Source organism: Coturnix japonica, chromosome 5 (genome assembly GCF_001577835.2).
Source record: "Coturnix japonica isolate 7356 chromosome 5, Coturnix japonica 2.1, whole genome shotgun sequence".
NCBI classification, from domain to species: Eukaryota; Metazoa; Chordata; class Aves; order Galliformes; family Phasianidae; genus Coturnix; species Coturnix japonica.
In genome coordinates, this window is record NC_029520.1 from 19186456 (window position 1) to 19213178 (window position 26723).

General features: G+C 47.2%; 1 protein-coding gene across 1 annotated transcript in view; it reads left to right on the forward strand.

Annotated features, from left to right (window-relative positions):
• Positions 1-10007: 10007 nt before the first annotated feature.
• The window catches only part of HSD17B12 (hydroxysteroid 17-beta dehydrogenase 12), a 70415-nt gene continuing 53699 nt past the window's right edge, over positions 10008-26723 (forward strand). Inside the window, 2 exon segments of the mRNA XM_015864491.1 lie at positions 10008-10077; positions 10080-10430. Of these exon segments, the coding sequence (XP_015719977.1) occupies positions 10008-10077; positions 10080-10430 (421 nt within the window).

Below are 26723 nucleotides of genomic sequence, written 5' to 3' on the forward strand. Positions count from 1 at the left end.
TTTGGTAGGGAGAAAATGCAGAGAAAGGGGTAACAGTGTAAGTGCGTTGAGCCGGATGGAATCGGTTGTGTTTCCCAAGGAAATGGTGAAAAATATACCCAAGTAAAAAATGCTACAACGAGGGATAAATTGGAAATAGTTGTGTTTATGCCATTTGGAATAGCGTGGCTGTGAATTATCACTAAAAACCTCCTGTAAGTCTCGGAAACAGGACAGCAGAAAAAAGCCTTTCCAATTGTGCATTCCCTGGGTAAAGTTGTTGGCTCGTGGGCTGTTTTCGGGGGCAAGACGTTAAAAAATGCACTTAAAAAAAAGGAGCTGTGTTTGTGGTTCTATTATCTATTTTTTGGTTTTGATATTATTATTTTTTTAGTGATTTTTTTGTTTTTTAAGGAAAGGAAAAATCTGTGCGTGCTTCTTTGCTCTGTGTTGTTTATGGTCTAAGGCAAATAATGAATTTGTAGAGATTTATATTTTTTATTAAAGCGGTATTTATGCCAAAAGCCCAGCAGTGAGCTTCCTTTAGTCAGTGTCTGAATTTTGGAGACGTAGCAGAATGTTTCTGGCTATTTGCGTTTGTTGCAAGGCTGGAGCAGGAGGCAGCTCTGTGTAGTCTGTCAGGCAGCACACGTCTGAACATGTTACAGTTTGTAGCACTACAAATTAGAGCCGTTGGAGTTGTATTGCCGTACGGTGCTCACTTAAAAAATGCTCGCAGCCGGGTGGGTGTGCGGGACAGGGCTGAGAACACCGGGCTGGGGCCGGGGTTGGTGACCCCGAGGCCGTGCCGGTGGGGTGCTGCTGGGAGGGGGCCTGCCGTCCCCTTCGCTGGGCCACCTCGGAGCTGGGTGAGGGATGAACGGGTGATTTTTAGCTGGCAGTGGGCTGTTTGCGTGCTCGTACCTGGTGCTTGGTGTAAGGCAGGAGCTGGGAAGTGCTGCACATGTGAAAGGTGCGTGTGCTGGGCACCTGTATGGAGCGTGTGGGAAGGGGGAGAGGGCAGGACAGCAAGAGGGAGGGTCGCGCTGCTCTCGCTGTAGGAAAACACAGCGATCCTGGTAACTTTGTTGCAAAGTTTTGGAGGGGCTCGCCTGGCTACTTCCGAGTTAATTCATTCAGTGGTAACAGTGTTGTGGAAACAGTTAAGCGCAAGGCAAAAGAAGCGGAGGAGGATTTGTCACCGGCTGTTCTCTAATCGGGGGCAGCGGGCAGTCAGGGAGCCCGGAGCGGCCCGCACTCAGCGGCCGGGCTGGGAGCCGAGCCGAGGGCAGGAGCACAGCCCGGCCGACAGCGGGGCCGGGCCGGGCCGCTCGGAGCAGGGACTGCGGGCCGCACCGCACCGGGCCGAGCCTCCAGGGCCCGCAGGGAGCGCGGCTCGAGCCCGGCGGCCCGACGCGGCCCGACCGAAAGGGAAGCGGGGTCGTGGGCCGGCGAGGGGCCGGCGGCCGCGGGGCCACCCCGGTGCCGCAGAGGGTTAACGCGGGCGGCGGCGGGCAGCTGGGAGTTGTAGGCGCCGCGGCATGCCGGGAGCTGTCGTAAACGCCGCCGCCGCGCCCCGCCACCGCCATGGCGGCCGCCTCGGTGCTGCCGGGCCCAGGCCCGTTGTACGGGGAGCGGCGGGGTTACGCTTCTGCGGTCGGATCGGATCGGAACGAGACGGGCCTGGCTGGGGTGGCGGGTCGCCTCGGTGCTCGCAGGTCAGCGGAGGGGGAGCGGCTTCTCTGTGCTGCTCGGGCCTTGCTCGGGGGCTGCCCGGCTCTCGACGAGGCTGGGCTGGGGGCGGCGGGGGGATGGATCCGCGAAGCTGGCAGGACTCGGCAGTAAGGGTGTTTGGTACGAGGACGAGCTGAGGAGGGAAGCAGCTTGTAAATAACCGGAGTTATGGAGTGAGGAAATTCTGCAGCGCTAAGCTGGGAGACGGCATGAACGGAGGGGAGGTTTGGAACATCCGTGTGCCAACGAGATGAAGTTAAGCTAAGATTAATGAGATTTGTTGATGCAAATAGAAGGCAGTGGTGATCTCTTCAAGTAGAGCTCCCCGGCTTGGCAGAGAATTAGGGGACAGAGCAGTAGGCAGCAGGATGGCAGCATGCTGCTGGTGTGGGGGGGCTTAGAAGGTACGTGAGTAAAAAGGCCGTGCTTTGGAACGTGCTACAGGAGGGCCTCCATTGGCTGTGCAAAATACTGATGTCAGAGTGCATGGCTGACTGAGACCTTATCTGCGGCCCAGCTGATCACCCACACTCAGATAAATGGTTCTGAACAGATGCAGAATAGGGCTGTGGATGTTAAGAGGAATGAGGAGTCTGCTTGCTGGGAGACAGAAAAGTTGGAAGCTGTGTGGTTTTATGTATGGGAAGAAAGGAACTTGCCAGCTTAAGATTAGCATAAGCAAGATGGAAAAAAGTGAACATGGTTCACTGGAAATGGTAAGAAAAGTTCTCACTGTTGTCTTGTAAATGCTCTGGAGAGATCTCAAATGGACAAGAAAACTAAATTTCTTTTAAAATAAAGCTCGAAGAATTCGGAAAAGAAGATCAGTGTGTGGTTCTGCAGAGTAGAGGGCAGTTTGGCTCAGGAATCCTGAATGTCCTACCTATTAGTTCAGTGCTCTCGTGACCCAGCAGAATGGACTATGAGTACTTCTACAGTGAGCCCATTTTGATACGGCTGCTATCATCATGATTTCCTTTTCCATTATTCAAGTTTTTATTTCTCTGGGACAGAGAAGCAGAGTATTTCAATTACATTCACTATCAGATGCATCTCATGTGTACGTTCGGCGTTGTGTTAACACAAAGGAAGCTGTGTTCTTTGCCTTGCTCACTTCAACGTGTGAAGTTTCTGTACGTTTCCACCCTTATATATTGAATAACCATCGAGGTGTACTCACACAGCTCTGCAGGACTTTCTGTCCCTGGATGTGCTATTCGTAGAAGTCCTCAGGGAACAATTTTTAGGAAAATATTTAAATGAAAAACTTGAAGTCATCTAGGGCAAGGCAATATTGCATTCCTGAATGTATGTACTATCAGCTCCCTTGGGATGTTACCTGAGACCTTAACGTCTTTCTTCTGCTTTTATTTTTAGAGTCTGTAGTTTTTACATACCACACTTAGCGCAGCACCGAAAAATTAAGGGAAGAACCTTGAACCTGAAGAATGTTGCTCTTCAGACCAAGGCTGCCATGGTCCAGGCAGACATTTTAGATTCTTACCTGGCACCATTGCTATCTGGGGAATCTCCACAACACAGGAAATTAAACGATCATTGCTCAGCCATTCTTTTTCATTTTATCTTTTAGTCCACAACTGTTCCAGATAATTTAGAGAGAGAAGAGTTTTATGGAGGTAACATCCCATTCAGTGGTCAGTAGAAAACGAAGTGATCGAATCTCTCTCTTCATCAACGCATGCGTTAAGTGCTTCCAGTGGCTCTTTTTCTAGTTGCTGAAACCGAGAAGTGAATGGATTATAGGGATTAAACTTCTTTCATTCCCCTAGAGGTGAGCAAGTCATGTGAAAATGAAAGGCTTATTTGGTAGGAGACAGTATGAAAGACTGGGAATACAAAAATATATATATATTATCTCTGAATGGCTTCTTGCACACTTTGTCTCTAATAGATGGTAGTATGTGAGCTGCAGACAGAAACTTGAGGCTCACAGGGCAGAAATGTGACTGTGTATTGAATCTGTGAGTATGGAATAAAACGTGCTCGATCGTTATTGAAACAGGATTCCTGAAACATTTTTCTTTTATCATAAGTTTGAATTTTCTGAAGAAAAATGTACCCATTCTTAGCATATGCTTTCTCTTTTTCTTCTCTTGACCTTTTTGAATTAGAAGGAAGTTGCTGTCTTTCCCACTGTAGCGCTGGGAACAAGGGCTACAGCAAAGGAAGATTTTCTGACTTGATGTGCTCAGGTCATCCTGCAAGACATTCCCACTGCAGAAGGAGGCACTTCCACTGGTGTCACCAATTACTGTCATCCTCTTGTGCTGATGTTTGAAGAGGGATAGTGTTTCATGCCCGCCAAACAGGTGGCCTTCTGCATGGGAGCATTATTAGGGTGTCTGTTGTCTTTTATGTAGTTTACTTCCTTGTGTTTGAAGATTGAAAAAACAGTCAAAGGAGAGGAAATGATAGGCTAGCTCCCTTGGAAGAGCCTCTCCTAGGAAAAAATAGCTCAGAACCCCTAAAATGATCATACAGTTGGTACAAAAGCTGCTGAATGTTGTTGTTATAGCAGCATCTACAGGAATAGAAATAGCAAGAGGAGAAAAGGAAGGCTGGCATTCCCTCGCTCTCTCTCCAACTTGTGAAAATTTTAGGAAGGAAATCTGCATATTTTGGAGCTTCGTTTTCTGCAGTGCCTTCTTATGCAGAAGCTTACCTAGAAGTTTAATCAAGCTATCTCATTAGATAAAAATGCTGTTTGTACTTGTTTCAGTGAGGTGGTGGTCATTTCTGTCTCAAGTGCTTCTGTGGAAGGATTTCAAATGATTGCCACCATTCTTAACTGCTGTATTCAGAGAGATGACAGCTTGATTTAAACCGTGAAGGTGTAATGAGTTTTGCTCTCCTACCATCATGAAGAAAGAAGCACTCAGAGAGGACTAACTTAGCTGGTTTGAGCTGGGCAGTGATCTGCTACCATAAATTCTCCAACACTGTATTGCCCTTTGATGCTTCAGTTACAGTCTATGAATGGAAGACCAGAGCACATGGATGTCTTTTCAGCATCTGAAGCAGAGGTTGAGGCTGCCAAGTTGCCTGCTTGGGATGCTGGTGAGAGGACCTTCTCCTGTTCGTGCCCCTGCTTTTATCTGCCTCTTAAGAACTTGCAACAGATTTTCTCTTAACTTCTGTCCCTACTAGTGCTGTAGTTAACTCTATGCCAAGGCACTGGCAGTAGTCAATACAGAAAACCTCCTGGAAATACCAGGTTCTGTTGGGGCACCAGAACCACCCAACATGTGAATGTTTGAGGAGGCACTGAAGGAACAAGGACTTTTCCAAAGGATGTGACGACAATTCTACTCCACTGGAATATGGAAGAAGGGAAGTAGTTATGTGGAAGAAATGAAGTGCTGTGTGATCCCTGTCCCATGGATAAGGTTCAACTGTTGCTAGACAGAGTCTGTCAGTGACAGCAGTTGGATTGGGTGGAGGGCTTGGGCACAGTTTCACACTCAGTATGCTCCACAAAAGGATTCGGTGAAAGGTGGATGAGTGTGTAATACAGGATGGTGGGTGAAAAGAGGTCATAGATGAGGAGAAAAAGGTTTCTTATCCAACAAAGTCCATCACCTGGGTCTGAAAGTGACTTCATCGTGCAAGGTGACACTGCATGCTGGCAGTGGCATGAGGGACACACATTTCTGAACTTTGTTCATTTTATATGGACAAGTATCTGTATCTCTTATCTACGGTTACGAAACTAGATAGCAGAGATATCAAGGATTAAACAATGAGAACACAGTATTTTGTTTCTACAGATGATATTTTCAGCTCAAAATCAATACATTTCAATGGGCTGTAGGATTGAGAAAGGTTAATCTTCTATTGCTGCAGCCCGTACTGTGTCTCTTTACTGAAGACGTTCTGTGCTTGGATTTCTGCATCATGCACGACTATTAGGGTTGTTTTGAAGAAATACTTGCTTGATTTTCAGCACTGCTGGTGATTGAAAAAACAAACCTCAAAACCTTCATACGTATGTTTTACTCACAGCTTTTTCCAGTTTTGCATGAGGGGTGGATCTGGAGCTTCACTGTAATAATCTCATTGTAATAATTTATGAGTGGGTGGGAAGAAGTCAAAAATCCCTACATAAAGTACTAGAAGGTTTTAGTGCTGTTAATATTGTTTCCTATTCTATGTTAGAGAAATGGAGTGGACCTATTCATAAAGATCAGTGTATACCTGTGTGATGTGAAAATTACAAGCTGTAGACTTGACTAGTTAATATGCAAACAACTGTCTTGCTTTCATTTCAGTTCAGCTTCCATTGCTACATTTATCTGGCGTGATTAGTTGTTGAGAAATATGGGACTTTAATCCCTGAAGCATGAGGTGTGCAGATGATGCCTCCATTTCTTTAAAGAAACAAGAAGAGAGGTGCAATTGTAGCACAGTGTGGTAACCTAAGAAGCCTCGATGATTTAGTTTGAAAGATTTGTGTTTCAGGCTTGTTTTACAGGTTCTTTCCAGTAGAAACTATGGTCAGAGGTGTGCAAATGCAAGGTTAGAGAAATGTTCAGATCAGAAATTGTGCCTGTTTTGCAGGTACAGTTGCTTTCAGGAAGGGGAGGGAATACTGAGTTTCTGAGTTCCTTTTGCATGAGCCCTGTAAAAGGGACGGAGGAGGTACCTAAGAAAAGTCTCAGGATTGGGAATCCCAAGCAAGATAGCTTGCTTCAACCTGGAGCTGGGATCCATATGTGAAATGTCCTGAGATATTTATTGACCTGTCCATCTGGTTCATGTAAAGAGTTTTTCACTTAACCAGGCTGGTCAGAACCCATTCTTATATATTCTTCTGCATTATACACTGAGGCAGGGTGTCTAATTTGGAGCTTTGAATTTGGGCAAAGAAACAGTGCAGCGCTCAGCAGTGCAACAGCCGGGCCCCATACTGAATCTGGCCTCGCTGCAGTGTGTGTGAGTAATGGTAACAGAGTCATAAGAACAGAATGACTGTACGGGGGAGAGATCTGCACTTGACTTGCTAAGGTGAAAAACATATTTGTAAAGGGATTCAATTAGTGCTGGGTACAAGAATGCCACTTAGTGAAACAAGCGACTGTACCTCTTTTTCAGTGGCAGAGAAAAGTGACACATCCCGGATAACCAGCAGTCCCCGTTCCTATTCTCGGTGTCCCTGCAGAGCTGATGGCACTGCGGGCTGGGTTAGTCAGAGCCGAGCGAGGGGTGAATGCCAGCCCTAGTGCGCTGTGCTGTATGGCCACCTGGCTGTGTGCCCAGCCTGCCAGTGCAGGGGATCCTGGCTGTGGGGTCTACAGAGAGGGGCCCTCAGTACTAGAGGAGCAGGGCAGGAGGCAGTGAACGTGTGTGAGGGGCTGCAGCGTGATCTCACCGAGATGTGGGGCTGCCTAGGAGGTACCTGCGTGGCAGCAAGATCATAGGGGATCTTGAAAATAACAATTGAATGTCCCTAATGGTTGGCTGTGCCATCTTTTCTTCATTCTGGTTTATTTCTCCTTTTTTTGCCCTCTTTAGATTTCTCCCTGTCTATAGTTCAGCCTCCTCATTTTTGTTTGCTGTTTTACTCACACATGTACTTACCCCCTTAGCTTTCTTAACTTCTTTGTTATCTCTCTTGTGATCTGCCACACAGTTGGGCCACCTTCCGTGTGATGAAGCAATGCAGCTAAGCTGTATGTTGCCTTATGCTTGCAACACTGCAACCCCGAGGAAGATTGCATCTGCAGAGATCTGCCTTCATGCTTGGACTGATAAGCGACGCTGGGGAAGCATCTTGGCAAGGTATTCTCATACACGTGTGTGCATGTCGCTGTGTGAGTGTGTTCAAAATGTCCGTCAGCTCCATCAGCTCAGCTGAATGGAGGCTCCTTCAGGCTCGGCAGCAGATGAGGGAAGTGAAAGCAGGGCTGCAGAGCTTGGGGAAGAGCTGAGCGCACCCTCAGAAGGGGGAGATGCCTGTTCCTGGGAATGTATGATGACCTTAAGCCAGAGATCCAAACCCCCTCTCCTGACCTTTGTTTAATTCTTTCCCTTCCAGTGAGTCCCGCTCCCTGCCTGTGACTCATCCTTGTCTAAATGCAGCCTGCGAGCTCTCGGAGGACTGCCTTTCTCTCTGAGCAGAGCAACATAAAAAATAGCAACGCTGTTGAATAACCGGTATTATTTTTTAAACGCAATTTTTTTTGAGGACTGCCTTGCTGTATTTGTGCTTTTCTGTCAAGAGATTTTTTGGTTCCCCGAGAGAACAGTGGAGCAGGTTCTGTCGTGACCGACAACAAGACGATTGTTCAGGCACGGGCTCAGGGGCAGCACAGTAGCGGTGCCGTGGGCAATAGATGTTAAAATAGGAGGTGGTGGGCTCTGACAAAGGCCAGAAAATCTTAGCCCCCACGTACTTTCTTCCCCATTTCTGACCCACACACACCTGGCAGCATCCCTCTGGAAAAAGCAGTGGCCATTATATGGACATGCAGCTGTTCAGCAGGCTGCCCAGCCTCCTCCTTTCAGCTTGTGCCTATGCTGTGCTGCCCAATGGGCCGTGATTCTCCACGGTGACCCCGACTGTCCAGTTATCTTCCAACCCTCACCTGAGCTCTGGTTCTGTCTGTAACTGGGAGCAGATCTCTTTCGTAGTCACATTGGTTTCTCTTTCCAGATGCTGCTGCAGTATCCTGTCTCCTCATTGCATCGCCCTCTGGAAGACAGAAGTGATGATCAGCAGCGTGGTGTTGTCCTGCAGGCAGTTGAAGAACCACTTTGACAGCTAACAGGAGGACAACTATGCAGTGTAATCACAGCCTGTCTGTGCTCTTTCTGACAATGTACAGTAGCACCCTATTCCCAGTGAGGGGATGCTGTAACCTCCCTCAGATGATCTGTATTCTTCTCTGTTACTGTAACCAAGCTGTTCCTTTCTCACAGCCACGCATTCCTGCAGAAATACCAAGGATTCCCTGTGCAGATTAAGTAAGGTTTACAAACTCAGGAACTCCAAAAGGGAGAATGAAGTAATTCCAGATCATTTGCACTATGGCTGATACAGTTAGCAGGAGGGCTAATTTGATGTGTGTGGGTCTGCTGTGGGAGAGAAGGAAACCTGGGAACAATCTGTCTCCTGTTAGACCTGCTGTAAGTGCTGTGTGATAAGGGTGTATTGCCAAACTTAGCCATAAAGCTGCAGGTTAGGCAGCAGGATGGGGCTTGCCCCGGTTCCTGCTTGCAGCTGCATGGAAGCTGTGCCTTGGATCCCACAGGGTTTTAATCCCACTGCAGACTATGGCTGTTCACAAGGTCACAAACGCAGACCTTTGTTTTCTATTGATTATATGGTTTTGAGTGGAAGAATTGTTTTTTATCTATTTATTTTGATATTTACATATGTATTTATTTCTTTAATAAATCAATGAAACGAATCAACCTTTGTTTCTGTCCAGTTCCTTTGGGTTTGATTCCCTTTGCGCTCGGTGACCCATCCGTGTCCCTCATCGTGGGAGTGCTCGAACCGCGCCACGGCCGTGTTGTGGACAGTGCAGTGCCGGGAACGAATGGTGCCTGGATCCGATAAGCGATCCCTGCCCTATGGGAATCACAGAATCACAGAATGACCCGGGTTGGAAGGGACCTCAAGGATCATGTAGTTCCAACCCCCCTGCCTGGCAGGGCCACCAAACATACACATTTACTAGATCAGGTTGCCCAGGGCCCCGTCCAACCTGGTCTTGAACACCTCCAAGGACGGGGCATCCACAACCTCCCTGGGCAGCCTGTTCCAGGGCCTAACCACTCTCCTAGTGAAGAACTTCCCCTTAACATCCAACCTAAATCTTCCCTCTTTTAACTTAAAACCATTTCCCCGTGTCCTGCTATTGTCAGCCCTTTTGAAGAGTTTACTCCCCACCTGGGAGTAAGTTCCCTTCAGGTATTGAAAGGCTGCAATGAGGTCACCCCGCAACCTTCTCTTCTCCAGGCTGAACAAACCCAGCTCCCTCAGCCTGTCCTCATAGGGGAGGAGCACGTTGGGGTGTCGCGGGGGCGATAAGGGGTAGATACGCTGCCCCCCTACACACGCACACACAGCGCGGGGGCGGACGTGGGGGCAGGGAGAGCCCGGGGACGAGCTCGGGCCCGAGGCGGGGCTACGGCATTTTATGAATGGGCTCATATGACGTCAAGAGGGGCGGGAGCAGAGGTTCCTCTCTCCTCCAATCCCGCGGCGCCTTCGGACCGCAGGGCCAACCGGAGCGCGCCCGCCGCGTGACTGCCATCTCCCGCGGCCAATGGCGATAGCGCAGCGGTGCCGACCACGTGGGGCGCAGGCCGCAAGTAGTACGGGGGCGTGTGGCCGCGCGCTCCCTCCCCCTCCCTTCCGGCCGCGCGAGACGAGGGAGGGCGGTGCCGGCCGCGTTGCCGGGTTACCGCGTGATTGACGGCCCCTTCGGCCAATAGAGGCGCGGCGGGGGCGGGAGCGGCTGCGGCTTCGGGCCGGCGGTGGCCGGGAGGGCTCATTCCCGTCGCGGCCGCCTCCGCGGGCAGCATGCTGGCTCCCGCCGCGCTGCCGGCCGCCGGCCTGCTCTACTGGGTGGGCGCGTTGTGCGCCCTGTACGCCGCGGTGCTGGGCGCCTTCCGCCTGTGGAGCGGGATGCGCGTCTGGGTGCTGGGCGGCGGCCGCGCCGTGGGACCCCAACTGGGAGCGTGGGCAGGTGGGTGTTCGGCACGGGGGGGTCCGCGTTCTGCCCGTCCGTGCGTGGGGGGGCGGCCTGGGCACGGCTGCGAGGGGCAGCGCGGGGCCTCGGCGGGGCGGCTGGTGCGCTCGGGGCTGCCCCGGGGTACTCTCACTCTCCGCCCCCCCCGGCTCCGAAGCTCCTTTGAGCGAAGGGCTGCGGGTCTCTTGGAGTCCGATTGATGGTTTCCTGCCGGTGCTCCGGTGCCGATCAGGCAGCGCGGTTTCGGGCCGGGGGTGCTGCGAGGAGCCGGCGCGGCTGGAGCGCGTGGGGCAGCTCCCGTGCTTGGAGCTGGAAGGGGCTGCGCTTACAGCTCGTGTCCGTGCGCCCCTTCTGAGCCACTACGAGGAGTTGCGGTGAAGTTGTGTGCCGCAGCACAGCGGCTCGGATCGAGGGGAGGCTGGTGTAAGGTTTGTGCTGCCGGTGTGAGGAACTGCAAGCGGCGCGTCTCACGGGGAGTCCTTAGGAAGGCCTTGGAATAAACTTTCTTAGTGCCTGAAAGGGGAGCAGGCGGGCTGCAGGTTCCGAAGCGCTGTGGGCCCGCAGCCATGTGGCCTAACTGTAAGTAGCCAAGACCCACGCCTTCCTTCTACACAGGGAAAAGTGGAGTGCTGGTTAGAAGTGAGGTTGGGAAAGGCCCCCAGCTCATCTCTCTGCCGTGGGCTGCGTGAGGCATTGCGCTGTGCCAGCCCTGTGCCTTTGTGAGGCACGTTGCATGTAGCTTCATGCTGCAGCCCACGGACTGTTCCCCAGCCACATCTTCGAGCAGAGCAGAGCCCTATGAGAGCGTTCTTTGTTAGTGATACACCCGGCTGATGGCTGCTAGAAACTCTTTGTCACAATCCCGATCTCTGAGCATGGCAGAAGTCACGCTGGCACAGCTCAGTCCCCGCTGCTGTTGACGCCCCTCAGAAGCCCAGTGGGGATCACTCAACCCTTCCTGCCCTCCGACCCTTCTGTGCTTTTGGGACCGATTTATGAGTTTGTTCTTTGTTTTCTGAGCGGACTTGTGGTTGCATATATACAATTGGCTGTGTGCTGTGCCTGGTTGCTCGTGCTTAGGGGGAGGGGATGTGAGGAGGAGGAGCTACGTGAGCCACTATTGTACTCGGGGAAAACGAAGTTTGTGCTGTTTTAAATAGCAACCATAGTTACAAAAGGGTCATTTCTCCACTGTGACACGTATGTTTGAAGGTCTGTGTGAGGCTTTTCTTGTTTCCTCTCCCCCCGTAGCTCACACTGGCTTGGTTTTGGCTTCTCCATAGCGGCCTGGGCTGGGTGGATGTTGTGTCAGTATGAGATCTCTGGGTGCACCTTGTGAGAATATACTGAACTCTGGGTCAGCTGCTCCACAGCTTTAATTTGCCTCATAAATAGATGGCAGAAGCTGAGAATAGCATCTTCCTTCTTTGGAAAACAGTTTAGTTAAATAAGCCTCAATAGGAGAGTGGTGCCAGGGAGTCACTCTGGTGGATACACAGCATGATGAGGCCATCACCCTGCCCTGCTCCAGATGGGCAGAGCTGGATCGATGTAAGTCCTCAGTTTTATGAGTTCAGAATACTCCAGCACTTGAAGCTGGAGTGATCATTGATGCTCTAAGACTTCTAAAATCTTGGTCATGTCAATTACTTCATCATTTTCCTCTCTCAAAATAGCAAAGATTATAATGAGGAAATTTAACTGGAAGACAGGTTTGTTTCAGTGTGGCTCTGAGCACCCTGATCTAGCTGTAAGTGTCCCTGTTCATTGCAGGACAGTTGGGTTAAGTGGCCTTTAGGGGTTCCTTCCCACTCAAATGATTCTGTGGTTCTGAAACCCTGGTTTTCTTTCAGGCTTCGTGATTCCGTAGGACAACACGCTCTTCTTCCCCACTGCCTTTAGTACAAATGAGTACAAAATAACAAGCAGGCATTTCATGATTGCAAAATATCTGATAGCAATGACGCTTTCTCATGTGGTGAATGCAGCTGTACAGTTGTACTGGGGCCAACAAATGTTTGCAAAGATGAGCTTGCCTTAATTAAGCTTCTTGGAGATTATTCACTGGTGTGCAAAAATAACCAAATGTAGGCAACTTGCTCTAGATTTCTTAAAGGAGTATCTGTAAAAGGTCATTAATCAGAATGGTGCACTCAGCTGCCTCCAACTTTCTGTAGTTTGCTTTTAGCCAAAACTCCTACACTCAGCACTGACCCATTCTTTTCCTGCATAACTGCTGAGCAGTAACTTCCTTCATCGGCAGCATGGATGGGTGAGCGCTCTGCCTGCTCTTCCTTCTCCTTAACATAGACCAGGCTTTGATAAGCATAGTCTGACATCTGAAAATAGTGACTTCTGGGGGATGACTAAGGAAAATGTGGAAGACAGATGCGACTGGGTACCCGAGCAGTGAAGTAGATACCAGTGTCTTAACAGTCAGGTTTAAGAGCCAAGACATGCCAGGTGATTCCCAAGCTCTGGTTGACGAGTAAGCAGGGCTAATAGCTAGCTCTAAAAAGACCTCAACTATCATCTTATTATCATCTCTAATACAGTGAGATGCCTGTGGGAAGACAAAGTGACATGGTGGATGCTGTGCTTGTCAGGAGTTTGAGTTTGATTCTATGTATGGTTATTTACTTCTTGTAGTCCCTGGAAACTGTGTACTCTAAAACAAACCCCGATCCTTATGAAGCTATCAGGACAGCCATCGTGAAATTAGTTTAGTGATAATTGAAGAGGTCTATGCGGAGGATATTGGCTGTAGTCCTGACTGGAGTGCTCACCAGGCACCAACTCGTTGGTACCTTTTGAACAGCTTTTGCAAGCACTGTCAAGCATTTCTCAAGCTTCTTAGCATTAAATGAAATGAAGTTCTGTTACTGGAAGGGTGTTTTTCTTTGTTCTGTAAAGACAAATTTAAATCACTGTTGCACAAACGAGTGCAATCGTGCTTTGCAGGCATTTGGCACTGCGCAATGGTAGTTGACAGACCACATCGTAAATCGCTGCTGCAGATGAAAGCAGCCAGTCCAGTACTGTGCGTGGGAAGAGGGTGTAGGCAGTGGGGAAATGAGGAGGGATTCAGCCCTCTGTTAGCGCTGCTCTCTGCAGGGTGGGAGAGGGGGGGGCTCTGACAACTCTTGGTTTTCCTGCACCTGAGTGCATGGCTGCTGTGGGCTGAGCTCTGTGGCAGTTTTCAGTTCTGTCATTCTATGGCAGAAGCCTTTGCTCAGGGATCTGTCATCTTCAGCTCTTTGAATCTGTGGCAATATTATTATTATTTTTTAATGCTTATGATTCTGGACCCTGTGTAAACACTCCTATCCTAGTTGAGATAAAGCATGGCACTTGTCAAGCCAAAAAGTAATGCTGAGAACATGTGAAAATATACCAGCGTGCTTTTAACCCCTGGTACTGACAGCTCAAGATGAATTTTCAGACTGGAGCATGCACTGTTTTCTTGTATGGCTATCTGCAAGGTGTTTGTGTGGTGTTACTGCACTAAATGTGCCGGTGGCTGTCCGCAGGGCTGGACAAGCGCTGTGCTCCCTCTGAGGTCAGGCAGAGCTGGGTTTTCTGACCCTATGTCTCCATCCTTTACTGCCTGCGGTACCTGGCCAGCTCCCAGCTGCTCATAGAGCCTCTGGAGTCTTTTACATGGGCTGCTGCTGCTGCTTTTGTGCACCAACATCTGTTCTGCTTCCTGGGTGGTATAAAGGAGTACAGCATACTCTGTTTCCTACAGTTTTGCTGCCTCTCTGCTTTCTGGTTCTGCCTTTTAGGTGTTTTACTCCGCACTTGCTGTTACCAGCTGTTTAAAATGTCTGCTTAGTAGCATTGCTTAATGTTTGTGAAAAAAGGAAATGCTCCTTCTTGCACACGGCTGTGGGAGGAGGAGAGGCAGAGTGAACACTGAGCACCAGGAGCGCACCATCCCATCCCTGAGCTGCTGCCTCCCTGTGGACGAGCTCCTGCAGCTTGCTGCCGCTCTCATATTGGCACCTGCTCAGCCTTTGTGCTGCTGTGCAGCCGCCTCCGCCCGCAGCATCAGCCAGCTCATCTCCTCCAGCTCCAGAGCTTAACCCGATGTGATCGCTTCCCTTCTGCTGGATTTTGAGATACCGTTCTTATTTTTCAACTGAAATTCTGGGTGTAATTTTTTCACTAATGAGGATCCAGTGTCACCGAGGAAACTTAATCAGAATATGAGTGGGCTTTGCCTTATTTAGCAACAGTGAAGGATAGTTAAATGCTCCTACTACAGCTCATGCTGGAAAAGAGCTGTATGCACACTTCCTTGCAGAGCTTCCAACTTACTTCTGTACCTTCAGCAACAAGTAGTGACACCTGAAGTCTGGGGTTTGGAAGCCTCTGGTGTAGCACTGCGTAGAACTGGAAATGAGGTGTCCAGAAAAGCAGAGGTTGGGGAAACGGTGCTGTCCTTTTGCTGCTCGTACTTTTTTGTTTTTGTAGGATCACAGAATGGTTTGGGCTAGAAGGGACCTTTGAGATCATCTAACTTTAATGCCCATGCAACTCCCATCCAGCTTTATCTTTCCCGGAGCACTTTCATTACTCACGGTTACTTGTCCCAAAGAGGCTGGGAGATGCCCCTGAGGCTCAGGTTGAAGCATATCACATAATCACAGATTCTGTGACCTGGGTTGGAAGGGACCTCAAGGATCATGTAGTTCCAACCCCCCTGCCTGGCAGGGCCACTAAACATACACCTTTACTAGATCAGGTTGCCCAGGGCCCCGTCCAACCTGGTCTTGAACACCTCCAAGGACGGGGCATCCACAACCTCCCTGGGCAGCCTGTTCCAGGGCCTAACCACTCTCCTAGTGAAGAACTTCCCCCTAACATCCAACCTAAATCTTCTCTCTTTTAACTTAAAACCATTTCCCCTAGTCCTGCTATTGTCAGCCCTTTCGAAGAGTTTACTCCCCCCCTGGGAGTAAGTTCCCTTCAGGTATTGAAAGGCTGCAATGAGGTCAAAGCATAGTCTGTGTGCAGTGGTTGCCTTCTGGTTGATAATATGCACCCTGGGTTTGATTGCTTTATTTGTTGGTGGTGGTAGTTGCATTTTTCTTGTTTCTTTCTCCTACCTCCTTTCTATTTGTCTCATCTTGTGTAACTGTGAGTCAAGATGTTGTGGGAACATATATTCCATCAGTCATGGTAGTGCCTGTGAAAAGCTGGGCCTCCATTTCTAGCAGGACTCCATACTTACTGGGCGAGAGCAGGGCTGGGGAACTGAGCTCTTGGGATGTTACCTGTAAAGACTTCTCAAAGGATTTTCATGAGATTGTGAATAAAGCAGAAAGGGAGAAGAGCTAGAGTGAGGGTGGAGGAATGAAGAGTGGGATATTCTTAATGGGGTGAAGGCTTATTTTATTGAGGGAAGAAGTTGGTGCAGTCTCTCCCATCTACCCCAGCAGCCCTCAGCCTGCATAGCAGGGCTCAGCTCATTGCAACTCTGGAGTCAGGTCTCTACCAGGACAGCAGAGGGTCACTGAGCTTTTGGAAGAAGTGTCTGTCTTGTCAGTAGCTGAACAAGACCACAGTTAATTGCGTATCCTTGGTGTTCATTCCTGCTCTCAGATATTCCTCTGTATCCAGCCCCATCTCAAGCACTCAAAAAGGAATCTGCACTCTGCTGAAGTTACAGTTGTGTTAAAAGCAATGTTAAATGTTCTGATATGTAGTCTTTACATTAGCCTTTTGTTTCAGTAGTGCTTATTCTGTCATTTCATCTCCACTGAACCTTTTGGTACTCCACATCTTTGTATTGGTTTCCAGATTTTCTTTGAAGATCCTCCATTTAATGGGCTGTTTCTTCATCTTTACTGATGTTTGCCAGCTTTAGCCTTTTTTTGGCTGCTTCCACCAACTCGGAGGGCCCTGCTCATATTCCTTTGCACCAGGAGCAGCTTACTGCCTGACTTGTGTGATGGCAGCTTGTAGGTGAGGTATCACAAGAAGCCAGTGTGTGGTTTAACAGCATGCCTTTCTCATCAGCTTGGCATGGGGAGAGGAGCCAGTAGACAGAGAGCTTTTCTCTTCCTTGTGCTGGCACTGATTTTTGCCTTATTCTGCCCTGGCTGAGGATTTTACCCTGCAGAAAATTGCTTGGTTTTAGCTGTTTGTGCCCCTCAGACTGCTTTGCTATGGGTCAAACGAGCCACAGTGCTGCGACAGACTTAGCAGTATTGTGAAACTGTGTTGAGGAAGTCACTTTGACTTAACTTCCATGGTTCACCAAGAAAGAGGTGGATTTTTGAGCTGCCAGCTGTGCAGAATTGTGGCAGGATCTCACCCCAGCTGGAGCCTTCTGTTCTGTGCTGTCGCTGGTTGTGGTTAAAAGCAAAGTGTGGAAGCTCTGATACGAAACATTGCCTTGCCAGCATATAAAAATAAATTATTTGTTCAGGGAAATATTAGTGTGATGTACTAATATAGTCCAACTTGTTTCAATCACCATGAGTAAGCTTTGGATTGAAATTGTCTCTTATACAGTAATCCAGAATGAGTCGGTGGGAGCTGCAGCAGCAGCTAAGGAGGCTTGCTGGCAGCCTCGCTCCTGCAGGAAAATCTGGGGAGGCTTCTGCCAGGGGAAGAAAATACTGTGAGTTTTCAAGGGTTCAGAGTGAAATATAGAAGGCATCTGTGGCTGTTTCTTTATTTAGAGATGGGGAGGAAAAAGGAATGTCGTCTGAGCTTTTCCTTGAGTCTTTAACACAAACACTTATTGCGAGACAGAGCCGATCCAAATAAAACACTCAAGTATTTCTAAAGCGCTTTAGCATAAGTCTCCCCCTAATGTTTGATGCTGAGATATCAGGTAACCTTCTAAATTGATTAATTTGGATGTATTAACGTCATTTAACATAATTCCCCCCACCCATCCCGCCGGTGGTGGATTGAAATAATGAAAGCAGATGTAATTAAGAGTATGAGATGGAAGAGATGTCAGTAATCACACTGTAGATAAAGCAATATATGTATCCTAGGGCCAGAAAGGCAGGCTGGCCTTCCCGTCTGGTTGGTCTGTACTGCTCTGCCTCTGTCTTTCAGCTCCAAGCAACCCCTTTTTATGAATGGCAGCTTTAGCTCGATTGAGCCAGCTCTGCTCCTGCTGGAAAATGTGCGGGTAGAGGGTGCTGGTGAGCACCTGAGCGATCCTTCATACAATGCGGAGAAGAAAGACTTTTCTGAAAGGTGTGGTTTGAGCTTCTTTCAGCTTCTGCTCAAGAACTGCAGTGCACAAATGGCAAGATAATCAGATGACTTCTAATTGGAACAAAGCTGCTCTTGTGCGTTGGTTCCTAGAGCATAAGCTCAGATGTAAAACAGAGGCTTTAAACAAAACATTGCAGAGTGCCTCTTGCTTTTAATCGAAGGCAGGGTATTTTTAGAAGATAAGTTTAATGGCTTTTCAACAACTTTAGACTCTGTTTGTTTTGTATGAGCCGTCTGTGTGAATAGATTGCTCCTCATCATCATTAGGTAACTTCTATTCCAAAAAGTCAGGAGATTAAGATTCTACTTGTTTCACTTCTCTACATTTTTAAGACTGATCTTTGTAACATCCTGGCAGCTGAATAAAGGCTTGCCAGCTACATCAGCATTTATCTGTGGTTGCCATTGCATCTTTTTAACAGCACATTATCTCCTAAAAATACTCTTAAGCCATCTTTGTCTATGACAACAGAAGCAACTATTTCCAGTGTGCCTGAGAGGGCTCTGCTTTTAGCAGAAATAACAGCCATGTTCAGAGGGAGAGGTAGCGGCAGGCTGAGAGCTGTTACTGGGATAGACCAAAGAGGCTCACCAGCCCCTCCTGGAATGCAGGACATCTGCCAGTGCTTCCTTCTTCCCAGGAGCACTACTGTAGTGGTTGGTGGCAGCAGGAGGGCATGAAGCTGCCTTTCTGGGCAGGGGGATGTCATGTACTAGGTGTTGGTGTTGGGTAGCAACAGGCAGCTTGGAGAATCTCATTTGCCCCTTTCTGGTTTTGGAAACTGGAGATAGGGTTAACTGAGATGTTGGATCTTCCCACTCAGTGGAAAGAGCAGCATTGCATTTTACTAGAAGATGCGATATCTCTTTCACAAGAAGACATCGTTTAACATGTGCTATTTTAAGAAACCATCTGGGCTAGCTAGTGTTCTAAAGCCTTTGTTCAGTTGCCTCATTTAGGTGCTAGACACTCACCTGTAGACATCAGACAAGTTTCAGTCCCACCTGCACTGAGTGGGCTGCATACAGTTTGGTAGGTGTGCAGTGGACTGGCCCTTCTGCTTGGAAGCTGCAGGTACTGCCACGTCTGCATTCCTGCCAGGCACTCTCGCTGCTTTAGTATTTCCCATCTCTACACGCAAGGTCGTGTGAAATTCTGCAGTTACTGCTCCCACACAGCTGTTCAAGGACTCTGCTTGTTGAAGTTCCTGTGCTCCAGCTTCCCTCCTTTGGAGCAGGTTGTGTGGTTTGAGGCACAATCCTTGTCACTTTGTGCTGTTCTGCAGAGTTTTTATTTTCCTACGTCATTGTCCTTAGAGCAATTGCAAACTTCTTGGCGTACAGTTTTTATGTTGCTCCTAGCCAAAATGAATAAAATATCACTAGGTATCTTCCTGCCTCAATTTCTGCTCTACTTTTGAGCAGTTGGGATCTCCAGAACAACTTAACTCCCTGTTCTGCATATGGCTTCTGAATGAGGTTTGTCTGTGGCCACATTCCCTTTCCCCTAAGTAGCCAGACTCTGAGTTCTACCTGGATCTGTGTCCCAACATGTGTAGTGGGCAGGGAGGAGGTTTGTGGTAAGCCCCACAACGTCGTCTGGATGTCAGAATTCAAACAGAAGTAGCTTCTGGTGTAGCTCTGGCTTCAGGAATACCTCCACTTTTGGGAAGGAACAGGTGGAGTTTTGATTAACGAGGAATTGGTGCAAAGCCAACCAGGGTGTGTGATGTGTTATGCACAGGCCCCCGTGGCTGTTGTGGAAACCTGAAGGGTCTCTAAATCCAAAGGGCTGAAAAAATCCTTATTCGACTTCAGTACAAAAATAATTTTTTTTAAGAAAAAGGCCAAAGCATTTCTGGAACTCCTTCCGCTTTGAGAATTTTTAGCTGTAGAAACAGTCACCCTGCAGAAATGTGTCTTAACGGTTGTCAGCTAGACGCGAGAAGGTTTTGAAAGATCTCTAAGAATGGAAATATCTTTTGGAAGGATTAGGCTTTGAATTAGCTTTGTGGGCTTTTCAAAGTCCTCACTGGAATTCAGCAAGGAACTCGAGCTGCTTCATGTTCCGACCGAAAATCAAGAGGTCAGAAAATCCCTGCACAGCATTGTGTAACTTCTTGTCATGCACAGTGCAGGGCAGGTGTATATGCTGAGATGTGCACACATTTTTTTTCCACTCTGTGTATTAAATGTGATTCTTTTTTAGGGTATCTGACTTGGGAAAGGGTTATTTCTGTGTGTAATGTGCCTGTGCAGAGAGTGGAAGGTGACAACGCAGGGTTATTATATTTCTTGTAACGTATTTTAATATGGCTTGAGCTCTCAAGTGAAAGGCTCTGGGAGAGCCCTTGCAGCTATTGCATCACTTGCCAAAAATAGAATCTATGCTGCATAAGGCCGCTTGTCTGCAGTGTGGCTAGGCTTGAGAAATTAGTGCTTCTTGTGAATGATGTTTGGGCACTTCTGCTTCTCAGCTAAGCAGGTTTTTAGTCTAAATTTTGAGGCAAAATAAAATAAGAGATTTTCTTTTCCTGTCCCCGGGGGTGGGGTAGGTGTGAAAGTAGCAGCGTCCACTGTTCTGTTTGCAGCACGACTCTAAAAATACATTTTTTAAGCTTACTAAAACTACAACCTAAAGGCTCTGGTTAATATGTCCTTATGCTGTAATTTTCTGAGGAAGGAGAGAAGAAGAAACTGCTTTGTGCAGCACAAAGTGCTCTGCCACTCTCATTGAAATTTAGGAGTGGTTTTTTGTTTGGGTGTTGTTGTTGTTGTTGTTTTTAATTGCAGTTATGCAATGCAAGCAAAATATAAAACTAATCTAAATTCTTATGAAAAAACAAATCCAAATCCTTTCCTCTGAAAATAGTAGCTATGTTCATTGGTGTTTTGTTCTGAAATCTCAGTCAAGCTGTACCGGCAAGGGAGAGCGTTTGTATTCCAGTGGTGTTGCTGAACCAGACAGGTCTGCAGCACAGCGTTTTATTTTTAGACTCTGGGTTGCCATTTTTATCCTGTAAAAAATATTCATCAGCGTCTGGGTGACAGGCCATCAGTTTTTATAAATGTGTCAGACCACGTTTTCTCCACCTTTCTCTCTCTCCTTCTCCTTTTATGTCCTGCTGTACACGATTCTTTTTTGAGGGGGGAAAAGGAGAGGGGTTGCGGGTTTTAATTCATGCATTGGATTTTTCAATTCACAGATCTTTAGCGTCACCCGGTTCATTCATCTTCTGTACTTGGCTGCTTACGCAGCTTTGCTCATTGTCTGTCATGGGTGAAGTGCTCTGGTGTGCGGAGCTGAAGGCACGGACAGGGGGAAGCAGGGCCAGTGCTTCTCTGATCCCCTTGGCTGCCCCCTCCCTCAGTGCACCCTGAACCGCACTGGGGAGGCTGCAGTGATGCAACTGAGGAATGTCCCCAACATGTATCTAAAATCATGTATGTGAATATACATACACACATACACAATAAAGGCATAGAAAATAACTTCTCAGTTCTCCTTGCAGTACACTTGTATAGACCAGGTGACTCTTGACTGTGGACATGGTTCTTCTGGTCTGGGATGTGAGGAGGTATCTGGTGCCTGCTAGAGGCTATAGGAACATTAGGTAGCAGCTCTCACTGAGCCCAAAGCCCATGTTTTCTGCAGAAGCAGGAGTACTGTGTGCTGCCGCTGCTTCCTTGTGTGCTGAACTTGGCTCTTCCATAGCTTTCTGAAGGAATTTGTTTTTGAGCCCTTGAAGAGCCTTCCCAGTTGGTAGCTTGGGACTTCAGCATTGGACAGGAACTTGGCTTTGTGTTACTTTCAGCTGCTTCTGTGTGTTGAGGAGGAATGGTTGCATAGGGAAGTGGCAGACAAGTAGTAGCTTGTCAAACTGAGTTTGTTCATGGCCCAGTGGGACCTGCCTGGAATGGCTATGGGTCACACAACACAGTGCAAGTTCTGGGAGACCAACAGCACTGGGTGAAACCAGGGAAAATGGTGACAGGATTTTATTGATAACTGATGGACTGAGTCAGCTCTGTCTTGATAGATTTGGGTTTATTCATAGTTCTGAAAGCTTCTGAGTTCCTGGGAGCACTGGTACCCGAGGTGAATTGCTGGGCAGGGTCAGGCTTTAGTGTTATGCTGGTTAATGGTAGGTGGTCACAAATGGGAGAGCAGACAATGGGTTAGAGTGATTGGTCGTATATTTTCTAGCTTAAAAATATGGATTTGGTATGCTTAGACTGTACGTAAACATGTGTTGGTAAGCTTTCTGTAGTAGCTGAGGGAAAAGGACTGTATTTCCATCTTATTTTAGAGGCAGTATCCAATGAGACCTTCCTGTGCTGGTTCCTTGGTCCAGTCACGCATCTTGGTGTATGGGCATATGATACACATAGCATGTGGAACGGCTTAGATGATCACCTCCCATTGTATGCATAACTAAAACATAGCTTACAGATTGGCTTTTTCAGTTACATTTCTGCTGCACAAGATAGCACTATGAATTTCTCAGGGTTGAAACTTGTCTTTGCTTCTACACAGATAGGTAGCTATCCTGATTTATGGTGTTTGTTCCAAAAAATCAAATTTCCCCTTCTCATTTTGCATACTGTGGTTTGTAAGCTCTAGGAAAGTGGCCTTGTGGGAGCAGGTAGAGTGGTAGGTAGTATCTCAGCAGAAATGAAGTAGCCCTTGTGTTTCACATTTTGATCTCCTTTGGCTGAGCTTGAAATCACTTCATCTGAAAGTAAGAGATTAAGAATATGGGGCTGGACCTAAAATGTTTTATTGCTGTGAAGGGCTGTGATACTAAGGTTGGAGAACCTAACCAGAGGAAACAGTATAAGGAATAAACACTTAATTGTCCATATGCTGTGCTCTGACATATCTGGTCTGAGTGTCATGTGCACGCCTCTGGCTGTTCCTGGGCAGGGATGAAGGTGTTCAGTGGGACTCTGCAACTGTGGCTGAGTTTTTGATTACTCCAGAAGGCTGCAGAGCTCAATGAGGAAGACCTGGGCTTCTGCAGGGGGTGGCTTGGGTCTGTATAGCAGGCTCAGCAGCCAGTTTGATGGGGGGTGATGAAGTGTCTGAGCAGCTCTGCATCTTGGAGGTCCACAGGAGCTGGAAGTTTAAAGAAAGAAAAAACCAATCACCTCTTACAGCATCACTTCTCTGCTGTGTGCTGTGCTTCCCAGTTTTCTTATTTTTGGGACGTTGTTGACGTACTGATGTTTGTACTCTGACTTGCATATGAAATGAAGATTTGAATCCTGAAGATGGAAAAGGAGCATAATTTTGGTATTTAAAATGTATTTAGTTATTTTAAATTCATATTTCTAACTGCAAACATCTAGTGAAAAGATATTCTGATAGGCAATCAAAGTGTTGCCACAGTAGTGTCCAACCTTATAACTTTTTAATATGCCTTATGTACCTGTTTAAAAACTGAATGAAATTACTGGGAAGTCCGTGACTTCAGTTCAGAGGACAGAAGGAAAGTGAAATGATCAGTGTCTTCTCATAGTGATTGGTAGCTGGTAAAGAAAGCATCAAATCTACAACTAGCAGATCAATTCTGAAGAGAAGGAAAAGGTACTGTTTTTGTTTTTGTTTTTTTCTATGCAGTGTGTAGTTAACACTGCCGTAGTCTGTATTCCTCAGTGAGCATGGAAGTCCTTGAGTAACATCCTTTAAGTTATTGCTGGCATGAAGGAATGGTGGTGGTATAACTTCAGTTTGCTCTGCTGTGTGTAGTATGAATACTTTGGAAAATGTAGTATCATCCCATCCCTAGCAGTGAGCTTTCACTGCTTTCTGTGTGGAGGCTCTTATGTCTAGCTGTGATCTGTTGGCTAAGTCCAGTTCAGTCAAAAATTTTCTGTTCATGCCTATCCATGAAGCAGACTGATAGATAGCTGTGTTAACAGCTACCCAATAGCTCTGCATTGTCTGTTGCAGGCTGAGCTCAGTGCTGGGATCTGCTCTCCACCTCTCACCCTCTGCAGCATACTCTCATTGAAATGGTGGAATATCTTTCCTGCACGTAGAATCATAGAATGGCTTAGGTTGGAGAGAACCTCAAAGATCATCCAGTCGCAGCCTCCCTGCTATGGCCAGGGTTGCCAACCACTAGATCAGGCTGCTCAGGGCCCAGCTTGGCTTGAGCTTGAGCGAGGCTGGGGCACCTGCAACTTTGGGCAGCCTGTGCCTCACCACACCTAGAGTAAGGAATTTCTTCCTGACAGCTGACCTGTAATCTCCCCTCTTTTAGTTTAAAGCCATTGCCTCTTGTCTTGTCACTGTCAGCCCATGCAAAAAGTTGATTCCCCTCCTACTTGTAAGCTCTCTTCACAATAGCCCATGGGTTCACAACGTGTAGCCTAGGAGCTATATTTACCTTTCTTTAGGGACTCCTGAGGATGGTCCAGTGGATTTTTTCATGGCTTTGAGAGGGAATGCAGGTAATGTTTGTTCTGTCTTCTTGCACTCGATCAAATGCAGAATGGGTACGTCCCCTCCATCATCAGCTCATGGGTGATTGTGTGATGGATGCAGAAATCCAGGAAGATAGGGGAAACTTTTTTTTCTTCCTGTCTTCTGCATGTAAAAGCTCTAGCCAGTGTCCTGTTAGAAATATGAACATGTCTGTTTTCAAGGCTTCTGATCTAGGAAATTCTGCAGTGTAAGAAAGCTGCTCAGGTTATGCTGTTCTTGAGAGAAGAGAATGTCCTCCCTGGTGATCCAACCCCTACCTGATTCGAATCTTGTTCACGCTATCAGGCTCCAGAAGTCAGTCTCAGTTCTGTTAGGGCCACCATGCATTTGTCTCTTGTGTGTCTAGCTGCAGCTAGCCTCTTTTCTGAATGGAGGAGCAGAGATGCTCTGGAAGTTTAAATATACTTTGAGATGAAGTGGAAAAAGTATTTTTCTACAGTCTTTTGAAAACATTGAGGTAGTCTAGAAGCATGGGTTTAATATAACATTCTAAGAACACACAACCAACTGCAGTCAGGCTTGTTTTGTATCCTGTTTTCCCTTTGATAGATTGAATTGGCCACTAATGAACACATAGGTTCCTAGTGCAAGTTTTTAGATCTGTTCCCTGAACTATGTCTACCTTGCCCTGCACTGATATCTGTATCTCAGAGCTCCTTCAGCAGTTCAGCTTCCTTAACTTGTGGTCTTCAAAGTTGGAATTTTTTCTTTTTTTGAGACCTCCTAATTTCCAGACATGTTTGAACAGCTTGTGTTTTCTTCCCAATATGAATCTGGGCTTTTCGTTTTCTGGTGATTATACTTTGTGAGCTTATGAAGAGCAAACAAAATGCTTTAGAACTCATCTCCCCAAACAGGTAACTCTTAATCATCTTAGCAACCCTTTTTCAAAACTGTTCTCACATAAATTACTTAAAATATATTATTGCTTTCTGTTGTGATAGGAAACACCTCATCAGTCCATTTTATATTTAGGTATCTCTCTACCATCACTTACAGTTGTCACCTCAACTCCAAGCAAAATTAGTCTCAAGAGCATGGCTTGGCATCTGGTACTGACATGTCACTGGGCAGTATCTGGTGGCATTATGTTTTTATTACTCAGGTCTATGAAGTCATCTATGTGATGGGATGCTATGATCCTTTTTCGGTGGCTAGGTTGCCTGCAAATTTCCTAAAACACACTGTTCGGTAATAATGACACTGAACAAGATCTATGCTGTGGTCAGTCACTGAGGAGCCCACTTGAGTAATTTGTTTTAAAATCCTGGTGAATTACTTTTGTGGTTTTTGTTTTTTTTTTAGACACCTCCCTGCCAAGTTCCTGACAAAATTCTAAGACTGTTATGTTCAGTCTCTGTCACCTTCACACTAGTAGTTTCCTATAGTCATGACGTAAAATGATGTTCTTTTGCCCCATGAGTTTGGAGCACTATCCTTGTCTAAACTGATGACACTTTCTTGAAGCTTGGCACAGATTGCCTTTTGATTAAAAATGGATCATGTGTTGCATTTGATCCCAGTCTCTGCTATTTTCTGTGCTCTTGATTATTCCGAGAACTTACAGAGCTTTGAGTCCAATCCATCTATGCTTATTTCCAAGCAAACACGCAAAAGCCTTCAGCTGGTGCCAATCCTGAGCTATCTGATCTTCAAAACTTCACTACATTCATCCTGTACTAGAGGAAGGAAGACCAACCAGCCTCCCTTTGTGTGCTTTCATGGTGCAGTCATGCTTAGTGTGACAGAGAGCATCTGTCACGTATTTCTCAATGAAGAGCAAATGAGAATTTGTTTTTGCCTAATGCTAATGATGCGTGGTAGACCTTGCAATAACCCTTAGGAGCACAAAGCAGTTTATAGCTTTAGCGTACGCTTAGCTTGACCAGCCCTGGTCGGGTACCCTGGACAGTTCCCTTGCTGTTGCAGAGCTGAAGTTCAGGGCATTCCTGGCATACTCTTCATGGTACTTCCAAAGTCCTTGCTTGCTAGCCTTGAAAGGAACATGGTTCCCAAATCTGTGACAGGGTGCCATGAGAGTTCTGTAGGCAGGAGAGAAGATGATGGAGTCCCCTGTCCCCACTGAACAGCCGCAGGCAGTGGGCCCCATGGTGGAGGTTTGAGGGCAGTGTGGATAAGGGGCACTTAGGGCACTCGGAGGTGTTTTACAGGAGCAGTGGGAGCTGGTGGTGTGTAGGCATTGCCTGTGGCTTTCCTGAACTGCTCTGTGTTCTTGTTGAGATTTCTAGATTGCTTCTAGCTCTAGAGTCTCAAGAAATCTGAGGAGTGCACTGCCCCCAAACCTTTCTTGCAGTAGTTCTAGATGAAATGGGAACTTGTCAGTGGTGTGATATTTATAGAATATTTTTCTACCCACAATCCTAGCTCTTAGACACAAGCTGTTACCAAGTAAGTGTGTGGTTCTGGGAATTGAACCTCTTGCTGTAGCCTGTCTTTTCAGAACCTGACCATTAGGCGTTAGCTGCTTTGTACAGGAAAAAAAAAAAAAAGCCTTCATGTGGAAAAAATATCCAGAATTTGGATGATTTCAG